The following is a 27,560-nucleotide window of genomic DNA, read 5'->3' on the forward strand; positions in this document are numbered from 1 at the left end:
GCCAGGTCACTTGATCGTACAGCAAGTACATACAGTTCGTAGTTATACTGAAAGAAGCCTGAAGCACCACGAAGTATATCCACCGCTGGACTTGGTGAAGCAACCCAAAACAGCTAGCAAAGAGCGCCCTTATGAAAGAAGCCTGAAGCACCACGAAGTACATCCACCTATGGACTTGGTGAAGCAACTCAAAAAAATTAGCAAAAAGCACAATTATGAAAGAAGCCTGAAGCACCCACCACGAAGTACATACATCGCTGGACTTGGTGAAGCAACTCAAAAAAGTTAGCAAAAAGCACCTGTATGTCATTATTCAAATGAATGAAGTTCTGTATTTTTAGCAGGCATAATTTTCCAGTCTCCAAAATTTAACAACTTCAGTTTAAACAAGGCTACTCGAAAAAAGTCGGTTACAAACTGTCGTTTTCTGATGAATCAGTCTCTGAACTATACATTGCTTTGGAAGATAAACATTAGGCAAGGCAAGACACCTCTTCCATAAAAGTCTCTGAGTTTTTTGACATTCCAAATCTTTTAGATTTCAAACCTATTTTTCCTGTTGAAAAAATCAAAGACGTGAAGTCAGTCCTCCGGATTATGTCTCCTCTAAATGTGGAGCACAAGTGCGTTTTTACAAACATGGGTCGAGACAAAACCACACAGCCACTGCACTAGAGACAACATTCCCAGAAGCAGAAGCTGTAACTCCCCTTTCCCCACCTCAAAAGATGAGAAGGCGAAAAGGCAATACAATCAGTAAAGACTAATCAGCTACCTTGCTTTTTGGGCCAGGAAATGAAAATTTCTGATGTTGGATCCTAACCATTTTGTTCTAAAACTCATTTTAAACGATCAAAGCAGTACGAAAAGGTAGAAACGCCACGCCTGAGCTCTAAGATAAGTCTTGGCTTATCCTGAGAAAATATTAATGAAAAATTATCAACAAAATGGAAAGGGAACCCAAGCGCTGTGTGCAATTTTGTCGAAACCACTTTAACAGCAAAAAAAGGCAAGCTAAAATATCGTATCCATTTTTCGTTCAACTTTTTGACCTAGTAAATTTCATCCAATACGACCAAAATTCTACCAACAGGTTGTCCTTACTGGTGGCTTTAAGTTGGCGTTTCATTTGTTATCTACCATAGGCTCAGCTCAACAAAAGTCAGTTGTTTCAATTGTGTTTTTCTCGGAATTTCAAAAAGTGCGGATACGACATCCTTGCTTTCACAAGGCGATATGTGTGCTTCATGGACAAATTATCTTTTCTAAATTGAGCTGTAGTAGATATAAAAGTCACGAATCTTTGGAACGTGCCCAGATGGAAAAAATGAATGGTCTACAGACAGGTATCACGATAAACCCATGTGCATGTTTCATTCCAGTGGAAATAATGAATGAAGTCAAATGTCAATTTTAAAAGGTAGTTTGAAACCGCTCAGCCATGGTTTGTTATACTTTGTTTATAAAGGTCCATTCACAATGAGGTTTTACTATTACCGATATTTAGTTAGATTGGCTAAAAAAAAATTCTAGGGGAAATTTTGACTGGCTCAAATTAGTGCTAGCAAATTTTCGGTATTAGTAAAATATCAATCTGGATGGGCCTTAAGAGAAAATCCAGATAAGGTGTGGGCAGCCCTTAAGATAAGTACATCGACTCTTTTGTCACTGTTTCTCACATAGACTTCTTCAGCTTTCAAATAGAAAGCTAAAGAGTCATGCATGCACATATTAGTTCGCAGTCACATTATTGAATACTTAGGAGGTCACTTGGGCTGCCTAAAAGCTAAGTACAAGAAAAGCGTGATTGGAACGCTCAATTTACACTGAGAATAAATCAAGAAAAACTTATTCTTTCATTCATGTTATATTATTTCGCTTGAATTATGCTGTTATATTACATTATAAATTTACATTCAATTATATTATATAAGAATTATTATCTAGATCTACACTATATTATGCAATTATATTTATTTTTATATATTAAGTTCTTTTTCTCAACTCATTGACTTGTTTCTTTAGCCACATAGATTTGCCTAATTTGTGAGCAGTTTATCGACCCCTTCCGAATGTTTAAATTCTCCACAATTTTACCAGTATATTCACTTCCGATGACAGTGCAATTATACGATGCAAAAATTCCCCCTTCTGCACTCCCCTTTGTATAGTTAAAATAACATAAACAGGTGATTGGAGACAGTAAAACAGATAAAACAACTATAGTCAAGACCTAACAACTCTGCAGTAAGAGCATTTGCGTGTGGTCGTCATAGCTTAGGTCGAATCCGAAATTATACTATTTGTGTCTTAGAGAAGACTAAAAAGTAAAAAAATATGTAAAAAATTTAATCACGCTTTCAAAATGGACTAAAAAGTAGAAAATATTTTTTTTCTCTAGAACATATTAATATGACTGTAAAAAAGGGGCCCAAAATGGCCCGGGCTTTATATAGCTTGATCTGTTTAACTCTATTTCCTCAACTCACCGACTTTTTTCATATCGCATTTATAACTTAGATGAAAGGTATTTTATGTAAAGCCCAGTCCGTTTTGTGCCCATCGTTTTCGCTTTTATTTATGGATTCTCGATAAAGAAAATTATTCTCTACTGTTTATTTCATTTTGAAAAAAAGTTTTTTTTTTTACTTGTTATTTCATATTCATTACATTGGAAAAAAAAATTAAACTGCTGCTTCAGAAAAGGAAATCATGATAAGCGAAAGTATATATTCCTCTGTCACCTTGGGCCACCATCCAAACTTAAAACACAGCTAATATCTCGAGTCAGTCCCATCGCGTGTGGCTATTCGGATAAAGCATTGGGCATAATGAAGTAGTGACATTTGGTCGTAGGCTTTCAATTTAACAATGAAAAGAATTATGACAGCCAGTCGAATAGGCTATTAATTAAAGTACTGGATTCAGGCGGAAAAATTGATTTGAATAATTAGGCATTACAATGTGTCTTTTATAAATGAGGTATGCAAGTCATAATGCAGCTTTTGGCTTTGGAAGATATGTTGCAATCTTTATGCAGAGTCGCGTAATACGCATTAGGCTTTTTATGTCATATTGCCTTATTCAGTCCCACAAATGTAACTATACTGAGATTAACGACCTAGATAAAAAGATCTATTACAATCTACGGAAATATCTATAAGCTAGCCTGTTAATTGAGGGGGGCTTGCCTCCCCCTATATTTTATCGCCTACATCATCATTCTGGAAAATACCTTAGAGGGGGTGGGTATTTTCACTGAAAATCCTTTTTGGGCATTTTCATCGGAAAAACTGAAAAAGTAGCATATTTCCTCCCCGCAATAGACTTGGAAAAATACATTTTGAACCCCCTGCCAATTTTCGTAAATTGACGTCAATGCTAGTTAATTTGAAAGATGTAATCTTCGTTTAGTGAAACTGCAAAAAGTTATTTAATTATTAATGATTAATTTTTTTGTTTATTTAAAAATAAATAACTTTATTTAGCCGAAAATGCCGAAATTTCGTCTTTGCGGTTTCTAAGCAGCAAAAAACCTCCAAAGATGCAACTTTTTACAACTGGTTTGCAAGAGTCTTAGAAACAAAATTTCCTCTGTCATTTCTGGTGTATAACATACATAACATTCAACAGACTACATGTTTAAAACGTTTTAAAATCAGGCTAATAAAGTTTACTTAAGGTCTATCTTATTTTGGAAACCTCTCTTCAACTGGTTTGTACAAAATTGTGGAAAAAAACTTCGTCTTTCATTTTCGTACAAAATATATATAACGTTCGGCAAACCTCATATTTAAAACGTTATTTTAAGATCATGCTAATGAAGTTTATTTAATGCCTTTCTTATTTTGGAAAACTCTCTTCAACTGGTTTGTACAAGATTGCAAACCTCGATTTTAACGTACATAACGTTCTGCAAACCTCGATTTTAACACGTTATTTTAAGGTCAGATAAGGTTTACTTAAGGTCTATCTTGTTTTAGAAACCTCTCTGCATTTGGTTTGTACAAAATTGTAGAAAAAAAACTTCTCTTTCACTTTGGCACATAACATAGATAACGTTCCGCAAACCTCATATTTAAAACGTTATTTTGAGATCATTCTAATAAAGTTTATTTAAGGCCTATCTTGTTTTGGGAACCTCTCTGCAACTGGAAGATTGTAGAAAAAACTTCCTCTTTCATTTTGATACACAACATACATAACGTTCTGTAAACGTCATTTTTAACACGTTATTTTAAGTTCAAGCTAATAAAGTTTATTTAAGGCCTATCTTATTTTGGGAAACTCTCTACAACTAGTTTGTACAAAATTGTAGAAAAAAACTTACCCTTTCATTTTGGTACATAACGTAAACTCTTCCAGTCTCATATTTTCCTTCTGTGTTCGTGTAATCGGTGTAAAGTGGGGCACCGATTATAATGTCATCCAATCCGTCACCATTTACATCAGTTGAAGTCAGGTCATATCCAAAATAAGCACCCAACTGTTGCCCAGTAATATTGTGTAAATTTGTCAGGTTAGAAGTAAATAACACAACCTGGAAAAGATAATGTAGACTTTTCGGATGCAAAAACGATGACAATAGTCTTGATGACTTTTTTTTAAATTTTTTATTATAAAGACTGCAGACGTTGAAAAATACTTGGCGAGGATCTTTTTCTATTTTTTTTTTTTTTTTTTTTATGAGTTGAGTCTCTAGACAGCAAAGACTTCGACAGACAAATTAGTGACATTTTTTTTTAATCATTTTTTTCTGGGAAAGTCATCATCTAAAGATCGGTATCAAATCATGAATATTATTATTCTTATTATTGTATTTGTATCTTGACTGATATGTGTTTGTTATCATCAATATGCGATCCCCATTCTTTGTAAATATTTATTGCAATAATTTCTCCCATATTTTTCTTGCCTGCGTTTTCTACCTGCGGACACATCCCCTAAAGAAACCCTTACCCACAATGTACAAAGGACACTGGAAGTGAAATCTGTTCCTTATAATTTGTCTAATATATATATATATATATATATATATATATATATATATATATATATATATATATATATATATATATATATATATATATATTTGTGTGTGTGCATATATGTATATAACATACACAATATAAAAAAAAGAATATTTAGAAGTAAACTATACAGAACGAAACTATTTTTTTAAGTAATTTTGTTTTCATTCTTCGTGTTTTATCATACATTAAGCACAGCAGGTGGGGTCTCGAAAGGTTCTTTCTTTTTGTCAAAAACAGTTTGTCCTCAAAGGGTTTGTCAACAGTTTGTCATGAATTCAAGAGAATCAAGCTGTGACTGAACATTGTTAATTCCCCCCCATTAAAAACAGCTTAGCAAACACTTTTCGGCATTATCTCATAAATGAGAAAATGTAAGATAAACTTTAGGCCTAGCAGCTAAGAACTGCATCCCCCATGGACTTCCATTTTCCGTACCTTGCCGGTTAAGTTAGCACCTCGGGGCATGCCAACTGCAGAATCTATGTTACCATCCCCATTAAAGTCACCCACAGCCACTGAATAGCCAAGGTATGAGTCATCATCAGCGGGAGGACCTTCCCTGGTACCAACTACATCTGGACGGGATTCAAGACTCTGACCAAATAGCTGACCTGAAAACATTACTGTGTTAATCCAGAAATAAAGACGATGAGTCAAAATCTGACACGCTTATTCAAGCAGAAGTTTATATATTTTGAAGCTGCTCAAAAATATTTTAAGCGTTTGTCTTTGTTTCTTTAATTCAATTAAAAGTATTTCTATTTATGCTTACCGACATCACAAAATCACTGCAATTTTATATAGCAAATAAATACAGCAAATCAGGCAGAATACAGTAAAGACACAAAATAAATTGGAAATATGAAAATAAATAATTATGGAAAAAATTGAAAATTGAAAGTTTTAACTTTTTTCAATTTCTGTGTGTCAGCCATGCAAATTTAAATTTGCCTTTGCTATCTTTTTAAACTGAGTAGTTTCAGTTCCAAATCTCAGATCAGGAGCGAACTGAATATCAACAGAAAAAACGAAGATTTTCTTATGTAAAATTTTCAAAATTTTTGTTTTGCCTTTTGACTGCTTAAAGGGATCATGAACTTATTAACCTTATTTTCAAATGACTTGGCATGTTCACTAATTTATTGGAGATGAATAAAAGTTACATCCCCCTACAATTTGATCAAAAATACTATTACAACTTAACTTTACTGTTCAAGCTAAATGCTCAGGAAAGTCTTAAGCGTTACCTGAACAATTTGAAAACAGAATCACTTGCAAGGTTAAGGGAGTAACAAAATACTAATTTGATTCTACAAGGATTTTCGGTTTTATATAACGGTTGTTCTAAATATTCCTGTGACAACACAAAGTTTGGATTCATAGTTGTAGTATTCATAATTAGTTTCTGTTCATAGTTTTTAGCATTATATTTTTTTCATATCCGCTTAGAGAACTATAAAAAAATTGAAGGCTTTTTCATGCGTTGGTTTTTCAGTTTTTCAGGTTTGGCGTTTTGGGTTTTCAGTTTTTCGGTTTTTCAGGTTGGTGTTTAAAAAAAAATGGTCCACTTTGAATATGTATTAGCCCATTTTTTTCCAGTCCATGATGAGAAATATTTTGATCTTTGTGGGTAAGTACATACTTAAAAAGATAGTAAAGAAAGAAAATGGCGCATTGCAAGAAATAAAAAGCAGAAGCAACATGAAAATAGAAAATACCACATCCACAACGCGAGCAAATATAGCACTTAAAAATATCAAACTAAACAACCAATAATACACACTGATTTTATACCAATATAAAAACTAATTGGAAGCGAAATAAACTATCTACATATTTATATAAATAGGCTCCTATGATGCAAGAATAATACTGAAAATTAAAAAAAATATATCAAATCACAAATCCAATGTATTGAGGGAATTGAAAAATCTTTGTTAATAGAACAAGCACATACCCGTGAGGGAAGGAGGTGGGACCCCTTTCCCCTCCAACACAAGGTCATATCCAGAGGGTTTAGAGAATTCAAGCACAACTCCTGGAAATCTCTTCTGATTCGTAAAAAAGTAAAAAAAAAATGTATAGAAACAAAATACGTCTTTTAAAGTTTTTGTACCCTCCCCCAACAGAAATCCTGGATTCAGCGGTGTTCCAACATTTCAACTTTTTGCAATTTTTCTATAATATTTTACATTTTCCATACGATTACCCTATTTTTGGGGGTTTGTCACAATTGCACCCCGCCCTCCCCCTAAGAGAATCCCGAGTATATAAATGTTCTGGAGTTATTCCTTGAACAGGCAACTTTACTTTGGTAATGAAGATGCATCCAAAATCGTGTGTTCTACTTGCTAAGTAACAGATTAAAAACAAATAAAACTGTGTAAAACACAATCAAACAGTTCGTGATAACGAACTGTAGTAAGGCGCGACCCGGCTCAATAGTAACCGAAAGTCTAAAAAACAGAATTTTGATACCAATAGTTACATCAAATGAATCAAATTTTAATGCTGATTTTAAATATATAAGTTTCATCAAGTTTAGTCTAACCCATCAAAAGTTGCGAGCCTGAAAAAATTTGCCTTATTTTAGACAATAGGAGGAAACACCCCTAAAATTCACACAATCTTAACGAAAATCACACCATCAGATTTAGCGTATCAGAGAACGTATCCTCAATGCCTCGCTCTTTACGCTTAAGTTTTTAATTGTTTTAAAAAGTAGAATTGTCACAGAGTCAAACTTTAGCGAAAAGAGCGAGGCGTTGAGGAGGGGACAACCCCTTTTATATACGGAATAATTTCTGTTCGTTTTAAGTTTTAATGTCGCTCCTTACTTTCAGTTAAAAAAAAACTTGTTTTTTATTAATCTCACTATATACACTGAAATGGGCGTTGAAGACTATGAAAACCCATCATTGCAGTCAAAGGCGGATCTTGAGCATTTTTTAAGGGTTGGGGCAATGTGACAAGGGCTCCAACAATTGACTGAATTGACCAATTTATTTAAAAAAATAAACAAAAGAAAAAACCGAATGAGGGCACCAAAAAAATATTGGGGGAGGGGGGATTGCAGTTGACAGAAATAAGCAACAACTGATATCTTTTTATTGGCACATAACAGGTAGAATTAATTTTTCAGGCCGCTGTAGCTAGCAATTAAAAAGGAAGGACTTGAGGTACCCTCAGGCTTTCAGATAAGGATGCACTCCCGAATTCGTTTTTGACAACTCAACATTTATAAGGCATAATTACTCAAGAGGGCTGGAGGGAGCAGTAGCCTTACTCTCATTTGTTTTAATTTCTGTTTTGCTTTAAGTTTGAGTTGATTATTCATTTTAGTTCAACGTTAGTTTTCGTTTTCCTTTAGTAACTCATATTAAGCATTGTCCGTTTTAACTTATAGCTTAGCCTACTATATAACTTTATTTCTGCTCCTTTTTAGGCTTTCAAGTCGCTCTTCACTTTAGTACAAAAAACATTTTTTAAATCTTTATTTACATAAAGTTTACGATAATTGTCACTTTAAGGCCTAGAGTTTTCAAACAGTTCGTGGTAACGAACTGTAGTAAGGAGCGACCCGGCTCAATAGTAACCAAAACTCAAAAAAATTTAATTTTGATATCAATAGCTACATCAAAAGAATCGCATTTTAATGCTGATTTTAAATTTATAAGTTTCATCAAGTTTAGTCTTACCCATCAAAAGTTACGAGCCTGAGAAAATTTGCCTTATTTAAGAAAATAGGGGAAAACACCCCCTAAAAGTCCTAGAATCTTAACGAAAATCACACCATCAGATTCAGCGTATCAGAGAACCCTACTGTAGAAGCTCCTATCTACAAAAATGTGGAATTTTGTATTTTTTGCCAGAAGACAAATCACGGGTTCGTGTTTATTTGTTTGTTTTTTTCGTTTTTTTTTCCCAGGGGTTACTGTATCGACCAAGTGGTCCTAGAATGTCGCAAGAGGGCTCATTCTAACGGAAATGAAAAGTTCTAGTGCCCTTTTTAAGTGACCAAAAAAATTGGAGGGCATCTAGGCCCCCTCCCACGCTCATTTTTTTCCAAAGTCAACGGATCAAAATTTTGAGATAGCCATTTTGTTCAACATAGTCGAAAACCATAATAACTATGTATTTGGGGATGATTTACTCCCCCACAATCCCTGGGGGAGGGGCTGCAAGTTACAAACTTTGACCAGTGTTTACATATAGTAATGGTTATTGGGAAGTGTACAGACGTTTTCAGGGGGATTTTATTTTGTTTGTGGGGTGGGTTTGAGGGGAGGGGGCTATGTTGGAGGATCTTTCCTTGGAGGAATCTGTCATGGGGGAAGAAAAAATTCAAGGAAAAGGGCGCATGATTTTCTAGCATTACTATAAGAAAACAATGAAAAATAAACATGAAAACGTTTTTTCAAATGAAAGGAAGGAGTAGCATTGAAGCTTAAAACGAACAGAGATTATTACGCATATGAGGGGTTCTAAAAATACTTTAGCATAAAGAGCGAGGTATTTAGGAGGAGATAAATACCTCGCTCTTTATGCTAAAGTATGTTTAGTAATTTCAACTATTTATTCTACGGCCTTTCTGATTCAGGGGTTATTCTTAAAGAATTGGGATAAAACTTAAGATTTAGTGTAAAGAGCGAGGTATTAACGAGGATACAAACCCCCTTGTATACATAATAAAAATATAAGATTATGAAAGTTTGTTACGTAAGTTGCTAATTTATATGTTACGTATATTTTTTACTAATAAAAACGTTCGTTAAAAATTAAAAGTTCTAGTTGCCTTTTTAAGCAACCGAAAAATTGGTGAGCAACTAGGTCTCCTTCTCCACCCCTTATTTCTCAAAATCGTCTGATCAAAACTAAGAGAAAGCCATTTAGCCAAAAAAAGAATTAATATACAAATTTCATTTTAATAATTTATGTGCGGAGAGCCAAAACCAAACATGCATTAATTCAAAATGTTCAGAAATTAAATAAAAAAAAATTAATTTTTTTAGCTGAAAGTAAGGAGCGACATTAAAACTTAAAACGAACAGAAATTACTCCGTATATAAAACGGGTTGTCCAATCCGCAATCCCTCGCTCTTTACGCTAAAGTTTGACTCTTTGCCACAATTCTACTTTTTAAAACAATTAAAAGCTTTAGCGTAAAGAGCGAGGGATTGCGGAGGGGACAACCCATTTCATATACGGAGTAATTTCTGTTCGTTTTAAGTTTTAATGTTGCTCCTTACTTTCAGCTAAAAAAATTAATTTTTTTTAATTTAATTTTAAGCTTAGAGTCATTTTAAGAATTTCAATCATTTTAATAGCTAGAGTACAATCTATTAAAATGAATAGAATGTAGAAAATGATAATTTGAAATGATACTGCTGTGTCACCTTGCAATCCATCTATCATCCCTCCTTAATTGATTGTCGTTTCCCTTTGATTTATTTCAGCTGATTATTATTAATTTACAGTAAGTGCCCTCTATAGAATGTATTAAGCAGGGATAATCAATTCATCTATTTATGAAAGAAACCTAGTGTGGGCTTTCAGAAGAAAACAAGATCACCATCCACGTTCATCCAAGAATTGATCATTCTTATTTGCACACGATAAACAAATTATTATCGGTATTTGACCGACTCAACCTCTTCCTTGTTCAACTTGAAAATCGCGACCTGAAAAAATTAATTTTGGCACTCAACCCCCCCTCTCCCCAGCAGATACTTTTCAAACGTTAGCGGCAAAACTATTGTCTTCAATGAGAGAGAGTCCCATTATATTTGGATATAAATCAGAATATGATGTTAGAAACAAGAAGAAATTAACTACCAAAATTTGTTTTTCTAAATAAAAATTAAGTGACGTTAAATAGAAGTTAGTTTATGTGTTAGGGGTGTTACCGCCCCCTCAATTTGCACTAAATCTCAACTGCTTCTTCGATCCTTCAAGATTAGATGCTCCAACAGGATAGTAATGGGATAATCTGTTCAAAGTTTTTTTACGTTTTTCTAAACGTGAAGACCGAGGATTTGAGGGAGTGGCTGGCCCCTTATAAATATTTACTAAGTTTTAGCTACTGCTGTGACCATGAAAAATTTATACGGCACGGTTTTCATTAAGAAAATATACCATTTTGGGTGTGTTCTCGAAAATGGAGTGAATATTCTCAGGCTCGTAAATTCTGATGGATAACTTTCACCTTATTGGTGGTAACATATTCATAATTGTAAAACATAAAATAAAAAAATACATACTGTTATTAAAATTCTTATTTCTGAATTTCGGTTACTTTGCCCGTGTCACTCCTTACTTTCAGTTCGTTACCGCAAACTGTTTGATTGAAGGATCACAATTTACAGTGACCAGCCTATTTTAAATGGACATAGGAGCTTTTGCAAAACACTACTGGTTAGCATGCCAAGTTTTTTGTTGTTGTTGGGTGTAGCACCGAATACGGAAAAGGTCAGATCTTATATATTTGCATTCTGGTAGTACGGGTAGTAATTTCTTATTGCTTGCAAAAATAAAATTATGTATATTTATACTTTGAAAATGAGGTGCTTGTCTGTTATATAAAACACACTCGAGAAGTGAAGTTTGGTTAATGCTAATGAAAAAAAAAATATGATGAAAATAGAATACTTTATTAGCAAAATTTTTCTGTCGACGGTCTGCGAATGGTTTTCCTGTTGCACAGAACACGCACACTTCACGGAAGCAGTTATTCCAATCGGCAACCATTTGTTTAGAATTGCCTAGCACCAGCCTGTTGACACCAAGACACCAGTATTGCCTGTGACACCAGGCCACAGACCCAAAATGTTGCTTCTCCAAAGAGTATAAATAAAGTCATGTTGTGTCCACGAACGCAGTGTTTTGGGCAACAACCCCTTATCCTGGAAAAATATAATTGCCTGTTCTTCGGTCCTTGACAAATCACAAGTCATAATTTGAACATCCATGGTGAGATACTATAGTCTATCACTAATCAAAGCGAACTAACCGGTGTCCTCAAGAATCGCGTTAATAATGAACTAAAGTGAACTAGGTCAAGAATCGCGTTAATAATGAACTTTTCTTTGTCATTGAGAAGTTCAGCCGACGCCAAAGCTCCACAATTTAATAATTCGCAAATGACCTTCACAATATTGCTAATGAAGTATTCTATTTCCATCATATATTATTGTCATCAAACTTCACTTCTCGAGTGTGTTTTATATAATAGACAAGTACCAAAAAAATAATTTAAACATTCAAGAACTGAAATAGAAAGTAACGTTGTATGGGTAAGGTGAGGGGGTGCAACACCCTCTGGTCAGCTTCGTTAACAATTGTTGCTGGTCCATTTGGGTTTAGATTCATCGATAAGTCGCTGTAGTTGCCAAACCTCAAAATGTTTAGAGTGGCATGTCCCAGAAGTTCCTTAAGGACAGTCTCGAAATATTTTTTTCTTTTTGTGCTTAAAACCACCCTTCTTCTCTCTCACCTTTATTCGCCTATTTTCTCACATTAAATCAATACTGCTACTTGTAAAAATGCACCGTAAATAGAAACAATTAAAATATAAAACCAACCCATTCTATTTTGTTATTTTTAGAGTAAAAAAAAAAACTTTCTGATTTATTGCTAGAATACTGGAAGTATAAACGAATGGTTCACGGCGTGGAACTCCGCGTCTTATTGGCTGACAGTTCAATTTTAAGGGGGTTGTCGGGAACCATTTTAGCAAAAGCTTATTGCCCTGACTACGAACTGAAGCATTTTTTCAGAAGGGGGGGGGAGTAAACGAAAAAAACTTCAAAAATAGGCAAAAAATGTATACTAGTCGGGCAAACATTTCGGGGGAAGGGGTTTCAAGCCCCCTAACCCCTCTTTGGATATGTCCTTGCTTACATATCATAGGGGTAGTAAGGGGTTGAGAAACTCCTAGATGTAATATGGAAAAAATAGCAGGTTGGTAATTACCGTCCTTGTCATTTACAAATTTTTGAAGCTGTAGGATATTTTAGAGACAAAACCGTAGATAGATTCACAACTTAACACTTATACAACATCAGTTGACACTCGATCGGAGGGCAACTAACACCCCTCCCACACTCACCATTTCCCCAAACGCATTCAATCAAAATTTTGAGATAGCCATTTTGTTCTACATAATTGAAAGGTCCGAAAATTAGGTCTTTGAGGATGACAACCCCCCCCCCCCACAGCCATCAGAGGAAGGATCATAAGTTATAACCTGGGAGAACATAGGGCATATATAGAGAGGGTAATTGTAAAAACTCCGGAAGGGCTTATTTGAATGAAAATCACATTTTCTAGTGCCTTTTAAGATCCAGAATAATCTGAGGGTGGGTACCCCCCACACCTCGTATTTTCCCGAAATGCATCTGATAGAGATTTTGAGAAGGTCATTTGTTGTCGTAGAAACTTTAAAAAGAGCTCATTCAATTGAAAATTGAAAGGGCTAGTGCTCTTTTAATAGTTAAAAGTCATTAGAGGTCAACTAGCCCCCCTTCCATGCCCACCATTTCCTCAAATACATCCAGTCAAAATTTTGAGATAGCTATTTTGTTCAACGTAGTTGAAAAAGGTCCGAAAATTATGTCTTTGAGGATACCACCCCATCCCCACAGGGCAAGGGTTATAAGTTACTCCCTGGGGAAATATAGGGTATGTATAGAAAAGGTAATCGTAAAAACTCTGGAATGAACTCATTTGATAAGAAACGAGATTTTATAGTGCCCTTTTAAAGACTCAGGGGTCGGATGGTATGATCCGAAGGATCATAAGTTATAACCTGGGGGAACATAAGGTATATATAGAAAGGGTAATTGTAAAAACTCCGGAAGGGCTTATTTGATCGAAAATCACATTTTCTAGTGCCTTTTTAAGATCCAGAATGATCTGAGGGTGTGTACCCCTCCACACCTCGTATTTTCCCGAAATGCATCTGATAGAGATTTTGAGAAGGTCATTTGTTGTCGTAGAAACTTTAAAAAGAGCTCATTCAATTGGAAATTGAAAGGGCTAGTGCTCTTTTAATAGTTAAAAGGCATTAGAGGTCAACTAGCCCCCCTTCCATGCCCACCATTTCCTCAAAAATATCCAGTCAAAATTTTGAGATAGCTATTTTGTTCAACATAATTGAAAGGTCCGAAAATTATGTCTTTGAGGATACCACCCCATCCCCACCTGGCAAGGGTTATAAGTTACTCCCTGGGGAAATATAGGGTATGTATAGAAAAGGTAATCGTGAACACTCTGGAATGAACTCATTTGATAAGAAACCAGATTTTATAGTGCCCTTTTAAAGATTCAGAGGTCGGATGGTAGATACTCCCCCCCCCAAAAAAAAAACTCGTATTTTTACTAAATACATCTGATAGAAATTTTCAGATGGTCATTTGTTGTCGTAGAAACTTCGAAAAGAGTTCATTAGATTGGAAATTGAAAGGGCTAACGCTCTTTTTAACAGTTGAAAGTGACTGGAGTGCAACTAATTTCCCCCGTACCCACCATTTCCTTAAGCACATCCAATCGTAATTTTGAGATAGCTATTTCGTTCAACATAGTTGAAAGGTCTAGAAATTATGTCTTTGGGAATGACAACCCCCTACAGGTCTCAGGGCAAGGGTTGCGGGTTATGCCCTAAAGGCATATAAGGTATACATAGAAATGGTGATCGTATAAACTTCGGAGGGGCTCACTGGACTGGTAATCAGAAGTTCTAGTGATCTTTTTAAGATTCAAAGTGATCGGAGGGTGGATCCCCCCTCCCTCACAAAGACCTCACCTTTTCCCAAAATGTATCTATAGAAATTTTGAGGTGGCCATTTGTTGTCTTAAAAACTCCGAAAAGAGCTCATTCGATTGGAAATTGAAAGGACCCGTGCCCTTTTCAACAGTTGAAAGTTATTGGGAGCCAACTAACCCCCTCCCATGCCCACCATTTCCTCAAACATATCTAATCAAAATTTGAGATAGTCATTTTGTTCAACGTAGTTGAAAGGCCAGGAAAATATGTCTTTGAGGATACCACACCACCCCACACCCACAACCCTCAGGGCAAGAGTTATTAGTTATGCCCTGGGGGCACTTGGGGTATATATAGAAAGGGTAATTGTAAAAACTCCGGAATGGGCTCATTTGATCAGAAATCAGATTTTATAGTGCCCTTTTTAGGGTTCAGTGATCAGAGGGTATATACCTCCCCCCCCAAAAAAGTCGAATTTTCACTAATGCATCTGATAGACATTTTGGGATGGCCATTTGTTGTCTTAGAAACTTCGCAAAGAGCTCATTCGATTGGAAATTGAAAGGACTAGTGCCCTTTTTAATAGTCGAAATTGATTGGGGGGGGGGCAACTAAACCCCTTCCGTGCTCACCATTTCCCCAAACCTATTCAATCCAAATTTTTACATAACCAATTTGTTCAACATGATTGAAAGGTCCAGAAACTATGTCTTTGAGGATGACAACCCCCCACCAGAGCTTTCAGGGCTAGGGTTATAAGTTATGCCCTGGAAACTTCAAAAACAGCCAATTTGATCAGAAATTCAAAGAGCCAATGCCATTTTAATAGTCAAAAATGATTAGAAGACAATTATTCCCTCCAACACCCAACATTTCCCCAAACACATCCAATCAAAATTTTGAGATAGCCATTTAGATGAACGTAATTGAAAGGACCGGAAATTAAGTCTTTGATGAAAACAACCCCCTATAGCCCTCAGAGCAAGGTTATTTACGCCCTGGGGAATATAAGGTATATATATATATATATATATATATATATATATATATATATATATATATATATATAAGGGTAATCGTATAAATTTCGGAGGGGGTTCTTTGGATTGGTAACCAGAAGTTCTAGTGCCCCTTTTAACGTTCAGAATGACTGATGGGTGGATACCCCCCCCTCAAACCTCGTATTTTTCCACAATGCGTCTGATGAAAATTTAGAGATGGCCATTTGTTGTCATGGAAACTTCGAAAAAGGCTCATTCGATTAGAAATTGAAAATGGCAGTGCCCTTTTTATTAGTCAAAAGTGATAGGAGGACAACAAGCCCCCCACCCATCAATTCCCAAAACACATCCAATCAAAATTTTTAGATAGCCATTTTGTTCAGTGTTGTTGAAAGGCCTGGAAATTATGTCTCTGACAACCCCCATACCTTCTCAAGACCAAAAGATAATTTTCACTTTAACAAAAAAACATGGCTGTGGATTGTCACTCCTTAAAGTTTTGATATTTTTTAATTTATTAAAGTTAAAAAAGTTAAAACATTTTAACCATATTTTGTTTATTTAAATCATACAATAAATAACCGAGTCAAACTCAAAACGAGCAAAATTTAACATGAGTAGGATTGAAAACCCCCACGCCTTCTCAAATACAGAACATAATTTGCACTTCACTGAAAACAAAATATACTGTAAATATTTTCACTTTGTTTTTACTTGTATAAAATGTTTTACTAGATATACGAAGGGGGGAAGTCCCCCCCCCCTTGCACTTTAACTACGGCGTGAGTTTCTGGTGCCCTTTTTAAGAGTAACACGAAATTGGAGGGCAAACAGCCCATCTCGCAAGCCCATTCATTTTCCAAACGCACCCAGTAAAAGTTTTGAGACAGTCATTGGCTCAGCATAGTAGAACGGTGCAGAAACTACTTATTTAGTGATAATAGGCATGTCAATCCCCCCCCCACAATTATGCAATCGGTCCATTATGTTTTAAAACTAAATGTTGGTTTGAAATAAATCAAAAGGAATTGTGTTAAATGGTTGCCTATAAGACACCTCAGCAATATATCAGGAACGACTGGGCGTATTAAGTTGAGATTATTGGGAATACTACTATTACTACATCTGCTCGTACAGTTTAAAGTAAATAAAAAGAGTGTAAATGTATCCAGGTTGTCAAAGAGCATAGATAGAATCTTTTGGGAATTATATTTAGGTTTATTTTTCAGGTCAACTCCAGAAGCTATAAAATCAAATTAAAAAATACTGTTTGTGTGAGGATTAAAAATTGTTGAAAAGTTTCTCCAACATACAAATAGCACCCCTTACGATGGATTCTTCTAGAAAAAAACTGAAAATATATACAACATTTTTTTTTTTCCACGACAAAGACTATGTCAATAAAAAAACGAACAGAAATTAGTTAAGAACAACTTATTCCACAAGACGTGTTTTCAAAGAAAAGTAAAGAGCTCCATTAAGCCAAGAATAAGCAAAACTAAAGTCAAATAATCTTCCAAGCGTAAAACTACCACAAGCCACTAGCAATAAATAAATGAAACTTAAAGCGAACAGAAATTACGATAAATACCCGAGTCAAACACAAAACGAGCAAAAATTAATATGAGTAGGGCTGATAACCCCTATGCCTTCTCAAGACCAGAACACAATTTGCGCTTTATTGAAAACAAAATACGTTTGAAATGTTTTCACCTTTCTTACTTTCATAAATGAAAAATTATCAAAACCTTAACTCAGAAATGTCAATATATTTCAATTTAACTGACAATCCACGGTCATTTGTTTGTTGGTTTTATCCAGTAAATCGGAAATCGTGTTCTGGTCTTGAGAAGGCATAGGGGTTATCAGCCCCATTCATGTTAATTTTTGCTCTTTTTGAATTTGACTTGGTTATTTATAGTAATTTATGTTCGTTTTGAGTTTCATTTATTTATAGATAGTGATTTGTGGTAGTTTAAAGCTTGGAAGATTATTTGACTTTATTTTTGCTCATTCTTCACCTAATAGAGTTCTTTACTTTTCTTTGAAAAACTCGTCTCATGGAAAGTTTTTTAAATTAATTCACAAAATAAGAAAGTCAAAAGCGCTGATGTTAAAAGAGAAAAACCGGAATCCCAGGCGTGAATGTGCAATACAATATAAACTAACAATTAAATTATCTGAACGAATTAGAAGCTCACATATAGAGGCGTCGGTCGACGGTTTTCGCGCGACAAAATTTGCCATCTTTGGTCACAACTTAGCTTTCGGCAGTCATTCGCAAAAAAAGCGTTAAAAGCGCAAATATTAAACGAAAGAACCTGAATCCCGGGCGTAAATATGCAATATAATATAAAATTCAGAAGCTCGCACACAGAAGCGTCGGTCGACCGTTTTCACGTGACAAAATTTGTCATCACAAAAAAAAAGAACATTGAAAGCGCAATTATTAAACGAAAACAACCGGAGTCCCAGGCGTAGATGTGCAACGTATAATAAACTTACAATTAAATTATGTGAATGAATTCGAAGCTCCCATACAGAAGCGTCAGTCGACTGTTTTCGTGCGACAAAATTTGAAATCTTTGGTCAGAACTCAGCTTTAGGCATTCACTCACAAAAAAAGAAAGTTAAAAGCACTAATGTTAAATGAGAACAACCAGAATCCCAGGCGTGAATGTGCAATATAATATAAACTTACAATTAAATGATGGAAAGAGCTAGCTGCTTAAACATAAAGGCGTCGGTCGACGGTTTTGCATAACAAAATTTATCATGTTTGATCAGAGCTCAGCATTAGGCATTGATTTACAAAATAAGAACATAAGAAGCGCAAAAGTTAAATGAAAACAACCAGAATCCCAGGCGTGAATGTGCAACATAATAAGCACTGACAATTAATTATGTGAAAGAATTAGAAGCTCTTTGTGTTATAAAGCCTATCACCAGGCGCTTTAGCGTCTGGAATCGATTACCTGGACCCAGTAAAGATCCTGTAATGTAGGATCTAAATGTTGGTGATCTAGTTGCTGGTTCCGTTATGTTGATGGAATACTGTTGACCTGTGAAAGTATTGATATCTGGTACACTTTGGTAGTAAAAGATAAGACGAAGGATAAGTACATGGTAAGAACACACTAAATATTGGTACTAGCTATTAACACAAGCAAGGTCATAAATAATTTTTTTCAAACAGTTAATTTTCTGATTAAATATAGTTTTAGCTTATGTATATAATTTAAGTTTCGTTGATTGTTCACAGTTAAAGCTGAGTTTAAGTTATGGTATTATCTACAATTTATGAATATATGGATATTACCTGAATAATATGAGTAATGCCTCGGCAACAACAACAAGGTCTGGGTCGTAAATAAGGAATTACAAGTAATCCCTACGTGGTATTTTCCATACTAAACTGGAATCATATATAGGTCATAAAAAATCATTTCGGTAAACTTTTCTTAAACTCTTCTTTTCTAAATGCATTATTTGTATGATGGAGAGATGGAATCTTAAGTCCTCATTTTAAACTTGGATCGTACAAATTATGATGCAAAAAAACAAGAACGGAATATCAATCACTTGAACATAACAGAGTGAAGCCTCGTCTTGAGTGACATCATTCACCCTGTCAGCAGCATTTTTTGTAGGTGAATCATTTTCAGACAGTGGGTTATGATTGGACAGTGGGTTATGATTACCACTTTGGTTGAGCAGTTTTCGAAAATTTCAAAGGTTATCATTGGCTATCCAGAAACCAGCCCTAATGCTAGCAGGGTGAAAGATGGTCATCAAGACGAAGCTTAAGTGTTTATGAAATCAAAAACTTCAAAAATAAGGTCGAGGAGATTTCACCTTTGAATTTCGCCTTTTTAAATTAAAATTTGTATTATTATAGATTTGCAACAATGCTCCTCCTCCAGAATCCCTAAGTCTCAAAATTACTTGCCCCCAGGAGATTAGTCAAAATATTCCAAGATGCTTCTAAACAGCTTTCTTTTTCTACATGGAATGAGGAACCATGACAGAAAGTGGACTTTTTGTGGACAAGAACCTGTTCAAACAGCAAGACAAATAATTTTATAACTATTATTATTAATAGAAAGGAAACTTCATGCAAACTTAATCAAATTATATAAAAAAACGCATTGGCAAATATTTTAATTACGGCTTAGTGCAATTAGCCCTATTTAAATTCCATCTTAGCGCTGCCTTGATGTCGAACATCGCATTATTTTTTTTCCATAGAGTTGTCACAAAAGAAAATTAAGTTTATTAAAAAATTAAACTTTAAAATATGACAGAAATAATTGAAAGAGTACAAGTTTCGCTGAAATCACTTTTGGAATCTTTTTAAGCATTTTTCAAAATCAAATACATTAATAAAAAAAAGAAACAAGTTTTTTTTAGGAAAAAATATAGATGTTTGACAACAGTGCGGTGCTAAGGCCAAACTGGGATGTCACAAATATTATTCTTTTTCAGCAAGAATTTAAATATAAAAAAGATAGAAAAAGGGTCGTTTATTAAGTCTACCTTTAAAAAATCTCAACCATTTTATTTTATTCTACGAAAACCTTTACGAGTCGCAATTAAAAAAAAAAAAACATATTCCATTTAGCTAATGAAAAAGCAGTAGTTAAAAGTATTACATGCACATGCAACAACTCTTAATTTATCATGCAAACAGAACTACTATCATTGTACGCTTCTAATACCTCAAACATCGTAATAATAAGTGAGAAGATAGGCGTGAAAAGAACGGAAAAAGAAACAAAATAAAAGAAAGAAGAAACAGAGAAAAAATGATATCCATCAGCAAACAATTGAGACGTTAGAAAATAATTTAAAGGGAGACCAATGGAAAATAATTGAGATTTTATTTCCATTTATCATTGAAATTAGCTTTCAAAAAATTCTTAGTTGAATATTAAAGGAGATAAAGATATCGTGTCATAAATGGTGATATTTTAGATGGTTAATCCCCCTGCTTTTATAAGTATTTTTAAAACACTATTTCAATCTTACACTTCCTGTTTCCAATTTGTGTAGCTTATAAAATGGAAACTGGCACCAAGTGTCGGCAAAAACAAAACTACCAACACCATCTAGCGCTTGGCGACACTTGGCATCTCAAACTCCTTGATTATTTTTCTGTCAAGAACTGGGATTAAACACATATTACTACCCTAATTTCGCCAATTGCACTAATAAAATTAATTATTCTTATTATCAAAGTGAAAAAAAAATACCAGGGATCGCCAAATGCTGGATGGTGCTGATAGTTTTTGTCGACACTAGCGCAAGTTCCCACTAGTACAAGCTACGTATACTCTGATATATAGTTTATAAGCAGCAATATTTGCAACTTATCTAAGCAAGAACCAATGGTCAGGGTGTTTGGGTGCTCTGACACAGCACTATCCATCTTCAACTGTACAATTTTTTTTTTTTTACTTTTTTGTTACTAAACAAGTCTAAGTTTACATATAAAATAAAAATTATAACTAGCGAAATGTAAAATTACTTGATGAATAGCTAATGAAAACGAATTACCTTAGAAATTAATATGTAATTAAAGCAATGTGGAATTACATAAAAGTCTCTTTTAATGCCGAAAAACTATTAAAAATTTATTGTTGTGAAACTAGATCATTCGACTTTCTTTATATCTTCGTGCTATGTATTCATCAACATTTTATCAATTTTTTACAAAATAGATGAATTATCAATAAACAGATAAGAAATATAAGAAAAATATATTATAAAATGTAAGAATTCAAAAATAAAAATATAAATTCAAAAAAAAAATGTATAAACATTAAATATAAAATAAAAAAAACTAGATCTTGTTGTGAAACTAGATCATTCGATTTTCTTTGTATCTTCGTGCTATGTATTCATCAACATTTTATCATTTTTTTTACAAAATAGATGAATTATTTATAAAATAGATAACAAATAAAAAATATATAAAAAACATTATAAGATTTTAGGAATTGAAAATAAAAAATATAAATATAAAAAAATAAACATTTAATAAAAAGCAAAAATATTTTTTATATATTTACATAAAATAAAAATAATAAATAAAAATATAAAAATTAAGGTAATGGAATAAAAATACAAAATCGATAATTTTATTGATTTTCTTTATTGTTTACTTCAACCATTAAAAAGTAAATCAATTAAGCATGTGGCAAATGTTTCTTGTTGACGGATAGCCTTCTAGTCACTGAATTTGTGTAATTAAACATCAAATACAGCTATTTTAAAGGATATTTCAAATGTTTACCTTTCCATTATGGATGGAAAATAGAATGCAATTCGGAATTTCAGCAGAAAGTGATAAGGTCCAGAAATATAAAGTCTTCATCAGCAACATTTTAGACAATTTTCCCAACTATAGTCGATCGACTACATAGAATTGTCAACCCACAGTAACGGATACAAGGGGATTCTTGTCTGTTTTCAGCTTAACGATTTGCCAGAGGTGTTTTCTTGCCAAACAATCAGATCGTTCTATTCTACTTAAGTTTATGTAGCGTTATGGAAAAGTCAATATAGCAGCAACAAAATGAAAATTCCGGATGAGCAATTATTAAATTTTGACAATAATTTCGTAAACTTTCCCCCAAAACCTTTTCACACTTTACTAGAACAGCTTGAATCCCCATCTCCATTCCGCATGAATAGTTTGCCGCTGATGATCTTAAGCGATGATTGGCTAATTGGGATTTTTATTTATTTAATACTTAAGTGATTATAATTTTCACGAATAAATTACATATTTATTTATTTTTATTTACACAGAATCACAGAATACGACCATACTAAGAAATTACTTCCAGGACTTGAGTAACAAAAATTTTACAGTGAACCTAGAATGGAAGTAATCAAGACTAGCAACTTTCGCTACTTATTCTACTTGCTGTACATGGGGAATCTGTCTTATCCAGGTATTCCTAAAATAATTCCATAAGAATTGGAATCTATGTCCTTATGAATATAGGCATAAAGGGTGTAAGGTGGGTTGCTACTAGTTGATGAATACTAAAAATAAACTACGCATTAACCTAAAAACAAAAAAGTACATACCTTGCCAATACCAGCTCCCCACAGCTCCAATAAAAAGTCGATCTCCGCTCTAAACAAAAAAAAAGTATATTAAAAAAAATATTATTTACTTCCAGTTTCTAACCTAGGTGTATAAATATTTCAAGGGGATCCAAGAGTGTCGACGTTAAAATATTTCAGAAGAATGAGCTTTTAGACTTGACTGTTTATAATTTAATTGCCTTTTTTATGATCCTAATTTAGGCACAAAATTTGTAGTACACCATATTGAATTTTAACTTTTCATTACTCTCAGTTGAAACAATCTGTTTTTCTAAATTTAATGTGGGACCGTTTTTCAACTGTATAAGGAAATCCCCTCCCACCACCCCTCCGTTTAATCATTCCATTGGAAAATTCCCTCGAGGAATTTTCACCGTGGAAAATACCCCCGCAGAAAATTCTCCCATCCCCTCCAAAAATTACTGTTCGTTACTGTATAACAAATACTATATATTAACAATGACGTTCGTGTAGCTTACAACCGTTTCCGCAGGGACAGTAGGGAGTCTTATCATCCCCAAAGGCATAGTTATTGGACCTTTCAACTATGCTGAATCAAACAGCTATTTAAAATTTTTTGATCATATGTCTTTGTTGGGAAAGGGGCGCGAGAGGGGACTAAAAGCCCTCCGATCTTTTTGGACACTCAAAAAGGGCACTAGAGCTTCTGATTTTCTTTCCAATGAACCCTCTTTTCATCATCTAGTACCATAGGTTCGATATGATCATCCCTGGGGAAAAAAGAATAAAGATCCTCCGGAGCCATTGCTGACGCAAAGGGCGTCGAATCGGCGTGTTAGCTGCTGGGTCATTTTTACAAGGACAAGTAGCAAGCTGGTCGCCAAACCTGGCTGCGGCATGGATCGAACCCTGGGCACCGTATTGCCAAGCAGAGCAACGCAAAGGACAAAAAAAAACAAATCAACACAAATCCGTGATCTATCTTATGACAAAATTCCACATTTCTGTAGATAGGAGCTTCGAGCCTATACGATGGAATTCTCTGATATTTAAATTTGATTTTGCGCTTTTTATTAAGGTCACTACTTTGTTAGGGTGTTTCCCCCTTCTTTGAAAATCAGACACATTTTTTCAGGCTCATAAATTTTGATGAGTAATATTAAACTTAATTATTTTTATATATTGAAAACCACATCAAATCAAATTCGTTTGCTTCATCTATTCTTATAGAAAGTCTCTTTTTTAGAGTTATATTTGCTATTAGGCAGAGTTGCTCCTTACTTACAGTTCGTTGCTACAAACTGTTTGATATGGTGCCCACTATTACAAAAGCTAGATAACAGCATAAGGAGGTCTTTTGGATTAAAAAGTCAATTTAACATTTTTGTAATTTATTAAGAAATACGTGGTTGTGTAAATTTCAACTTAACCATCTGATTAGATATCATTTTCACTGTCCTCGGTACTTTTTTTCCATGATTGCTCGAGTAGAACACACTTTTTTCTTCTTCTTTTTCAGTGTGTCAAGACGTTTTATTCGGAATAAAAATTCGTAATTTTCTACGTATCTTTCTTTTTTTGCTCCAACTAAGCTTCTTTTACATCCAACTTTGTCGAATGAATCAAACGAACGATCCCTTTTTTTACTATGACGACAGGTGGCTAACCAGTCTAAGCACAGTAATCAAATACATCTTAGAAACAGCAAAGCTTTGGAACCATTAATTATTATCTGTAGCTTATAGGCGTAACCATCAGCCGTGTTTTGAAATCAAAGCCACGAAATACAAAATGTTTTTAGGAGGGTCATTATTCATGTTTTTCACCTGTCGATATATTAGATAAAGCTTTGTTTAATTTGGATGAATCGACTTCCTTGATTCACGTTCGCTCCTTCGCAGGGAAGACTTAAATAAAGGCATTCTTTGAAGAGATCAAAATGTGAAGCTAGAATTTGTACGAAAAGTGATCGATCATGAGTAGGTTAATAGAGATGCCTATTTATTGACCCCCTTTTGATTAGTTAAATTGCCAAAAAACGTAAACTCTCGGTTGCACCCCGATTAGAACACCTCCAGAGCTAAAACTGGCTTAACATTGACATTGGCGAAATGTCGGACCGGAGTTCGGGCAGCGGTACGGACGTTTTTATGGTACTTGTTCATTATCCAGAACACACCCAAGAAATGAAGTTAGGTTAATACTAATCAAGTATACTAAAATATGATAAAAATATAATACTTTATTAACAAAATTATGAGAACTACAGGAGAAAATTATGTAAAGCAGGCCGCCCAGAATATATTATATTAAATACCTAACCTAACAAAACACCAACTCTATATATTAAATATTTAATTAAAATATACCTACAACGTAGTTTTTCCACTGAGTCTAAGCTAATTGTCTCCAAATACAGACAGCTAAACCGGTTTTTTTTTAGTTCTTAAATATAAAAATTTTTGAGTAAGTTCTGAATCATGGACAAGCACCGTTTTTATTATTATTATTAATATTTCTATTTTTCTTTTTCTTTATAGATGAGCATTTACCTTACAGGAGCTGGGGTATTTTCTTTATATATTTTTTTTATCGGTAAAAAGTTTTTTGAATCAAAAAATAAACTTTCATTGTCTCTAGCTTAAAGACTACCTGATACAGCTTACTTTAGTGAGGGTAGTACTGTGAAGCCACAATATATCAAATGAAGCCACAAAATAAGTCATATTCAAATTTCAAGGCAAAGCAAAAAAGAATCCGCAGTTTTCAGCCATGTTAAACAAAGGAATTGGTGTAATTTTTCAAGACAATGAAACTGAAAAAAGAAACTCCGAATTTTATTTTGATCAAACACTTAACACTTATCATCAGCTAAGACAATCTGAACCATTAATATAAATATGATTAAAATATATATAATAGTGAACCGGCCTTGACCATTACGAATTATAGACTGGACCAAGGTTACCAGATGCTTACTATTATGAAACTGTTGTTACCTGGTGACCATATGTTATAAAATACCATAAAAACCACCATAAAACAATAACAACCCGCCACCATAAAAAAAAACAACCACCAAAGCCCCCGTTACCAAACGAAAATGTAAAGTTTAAAAACAATTATTTCTACTACCACTAACATTATACTAGAATACCAAGTCACCTGAGACCAAATATACGTTCATGCCCTCCTCCTCCACTCCAATTTACTCAGAGCTACACTGGTTACCCCTTCTTATAAGTACTAATTTCCATCAAATGTTTCATTATGGCTTCTTCCTATTACGGCCTGGCCACCTTAAGCTTTTTCTATTATAGCACAGGAAAATGTTACCGAACCCCATTTTCACATGGCTTACAGTCAAACAGTTGCCTAAAACTATTCTTAGAAAAATCCTTTAGAAAACGCCCTTAGCCTTTCGAAGCACATAGCCTACATTTCAGGACCATACTTACAAGCGTCATTAATCTGGCCTCCCATATTCTTATCTCAATTTGCCCTATTTATCTTAAGTTTATAAAAAAAAAACTGGCTTTAAATGCGCTGACTTAAAGAATTCAACGTGGAACCACTTAAAAAAAAGTGCCCAAATAGTGTGAAAAAGCCCATTCTGGCTTTTTCACACTATTTGGTGTGAAAAATGCGCTGATAACACACATGTGCTGATAACACACATGGAGTGCACAGATGCCATATTCAAAATTTTGTTAGTGTTTTTATTTTCTTTCGGTCACACTGTCTTGAAGAAAATAGACAAATCTTTTTCTGGGTCATTATTTTTTTATATTATGAAAAAGCAGTTTGGTCTATGGAATTATTTTCCTATGCAATATAAGCACCAACTACCTAAGCTAAAAAAAGGAAGAAAAAATTCAAAAAAAGCTTACGGGAGAAAGAGCAGCTCCTAGGCCAGCTTGACATGACCCTTGACGGTGATAGCCCCAGCTTGCTAAAATTAAATACACCAATTAATTAATTAGATAATTTAAGTATAAATTCGTAATGAAAATTTAAGTAGCATATATCGGAAATGTACATGTAAGAAATGGCTGATTATAAGAAAGCCGTTTTTGACAAGTCACTTTTGAAGGGCAACATTGTATTCCCGTGCAATTCATGTTTCTGACTGATTTATTCTGAATTCTGGGTGCTGTATTATAGTGAATCCTGTTTAAGACCAGCAATAGGAAAGTAGTAAGTATGACAACCTCCATTAAAAATTGTACATTTGGTGGTAAGAACATTTAACGGTATTTAATGGTAAGCTCAGACACTTTGGGAACAGTTTTGGTCTGTGAAACTGGTCACGGGAGCATAATGTAGATTTTAGACTAACGATTTAAAAAAAATTACAAATCAGTAATAATAATTTCAGACACTCTGACAACAGTCTCGGCCTCAGCTTGCAAAACGGGTCACGAGGTCATAATTCAGATTTTACACTATAACGGCTAAGAATAGATTGTAGACCGGAACTGGTAAGTTTTTGTAGTACTTTCAAAATGGCTATTTATTCTAATTAAATAGCCTTTGTGATTCGAGGGTGATTCTTAAAGAATTAGAACTTTAGCGTAAAGAGCGAGGTATTGACGAGGGGATGAACCTGCTCATATAGGTAATAATTTCCGTTCGTTTTAAGTTTTAATGTTGCTCCTTGTTGCATGTTTGTGAACTTACCAT

General features: G+C 34.2%; 1 protein-coding gene across 4 annotated transcripts in view; it reads right to left on the reverse strand.

The window, feature by feature from the left end:
- LOC136029957 (integrin alpha-PS2-like) overlaps positions 1-27,560 on the reverse strand; it is a 158,869-nt gene that overhangs the window by 60,833 nt on the left and 70,476 nt on the right. For 2 of the 4 annotated variants that reach the window (XM_065708509.1, XM_065708508.1), the window contains 5 exons: positions 26,768-26,829; positions 22,896-22,944; positions 18,773-18,859; positions 5,469-5,644; positions 4,331-4,540 (listed from right to left, as the gene is read on the reverse strand). In XM_065708509.1, the coding sequence (XP_065564581.1) occupies positions 4,331-4,540; positions 5,469-5,644; positions 18,773-18,859; positions 22,896-22,944; positions 26,768-26,829 (584 nt within the window). The remainder of the gene's footprint in view (positions 1-4,330; positions 4,541-5,468; positions 5,645-18,772; positions 18,860-22,895; positions 22,945-26,767; positions 26,830-27,560) is intronic. The other 2 variants (XM_065708511.1, XM_065708510.1) reach the window with 1 other exon arrangement.

Source organism: Artemia franciscana, chromosome 8 (assembly GCF_032884065.1).
Source record: "Artemia franciscana chromosome 8, ASM3288406v1, whole genome shotgun sequence".
Classification (NCBI taxonomy): Eukaryota; Metazoa; Arthropoda; class Branchiopoda; order Anostraca; family Artemiidae; genus Artemia; species Artemia franciscana.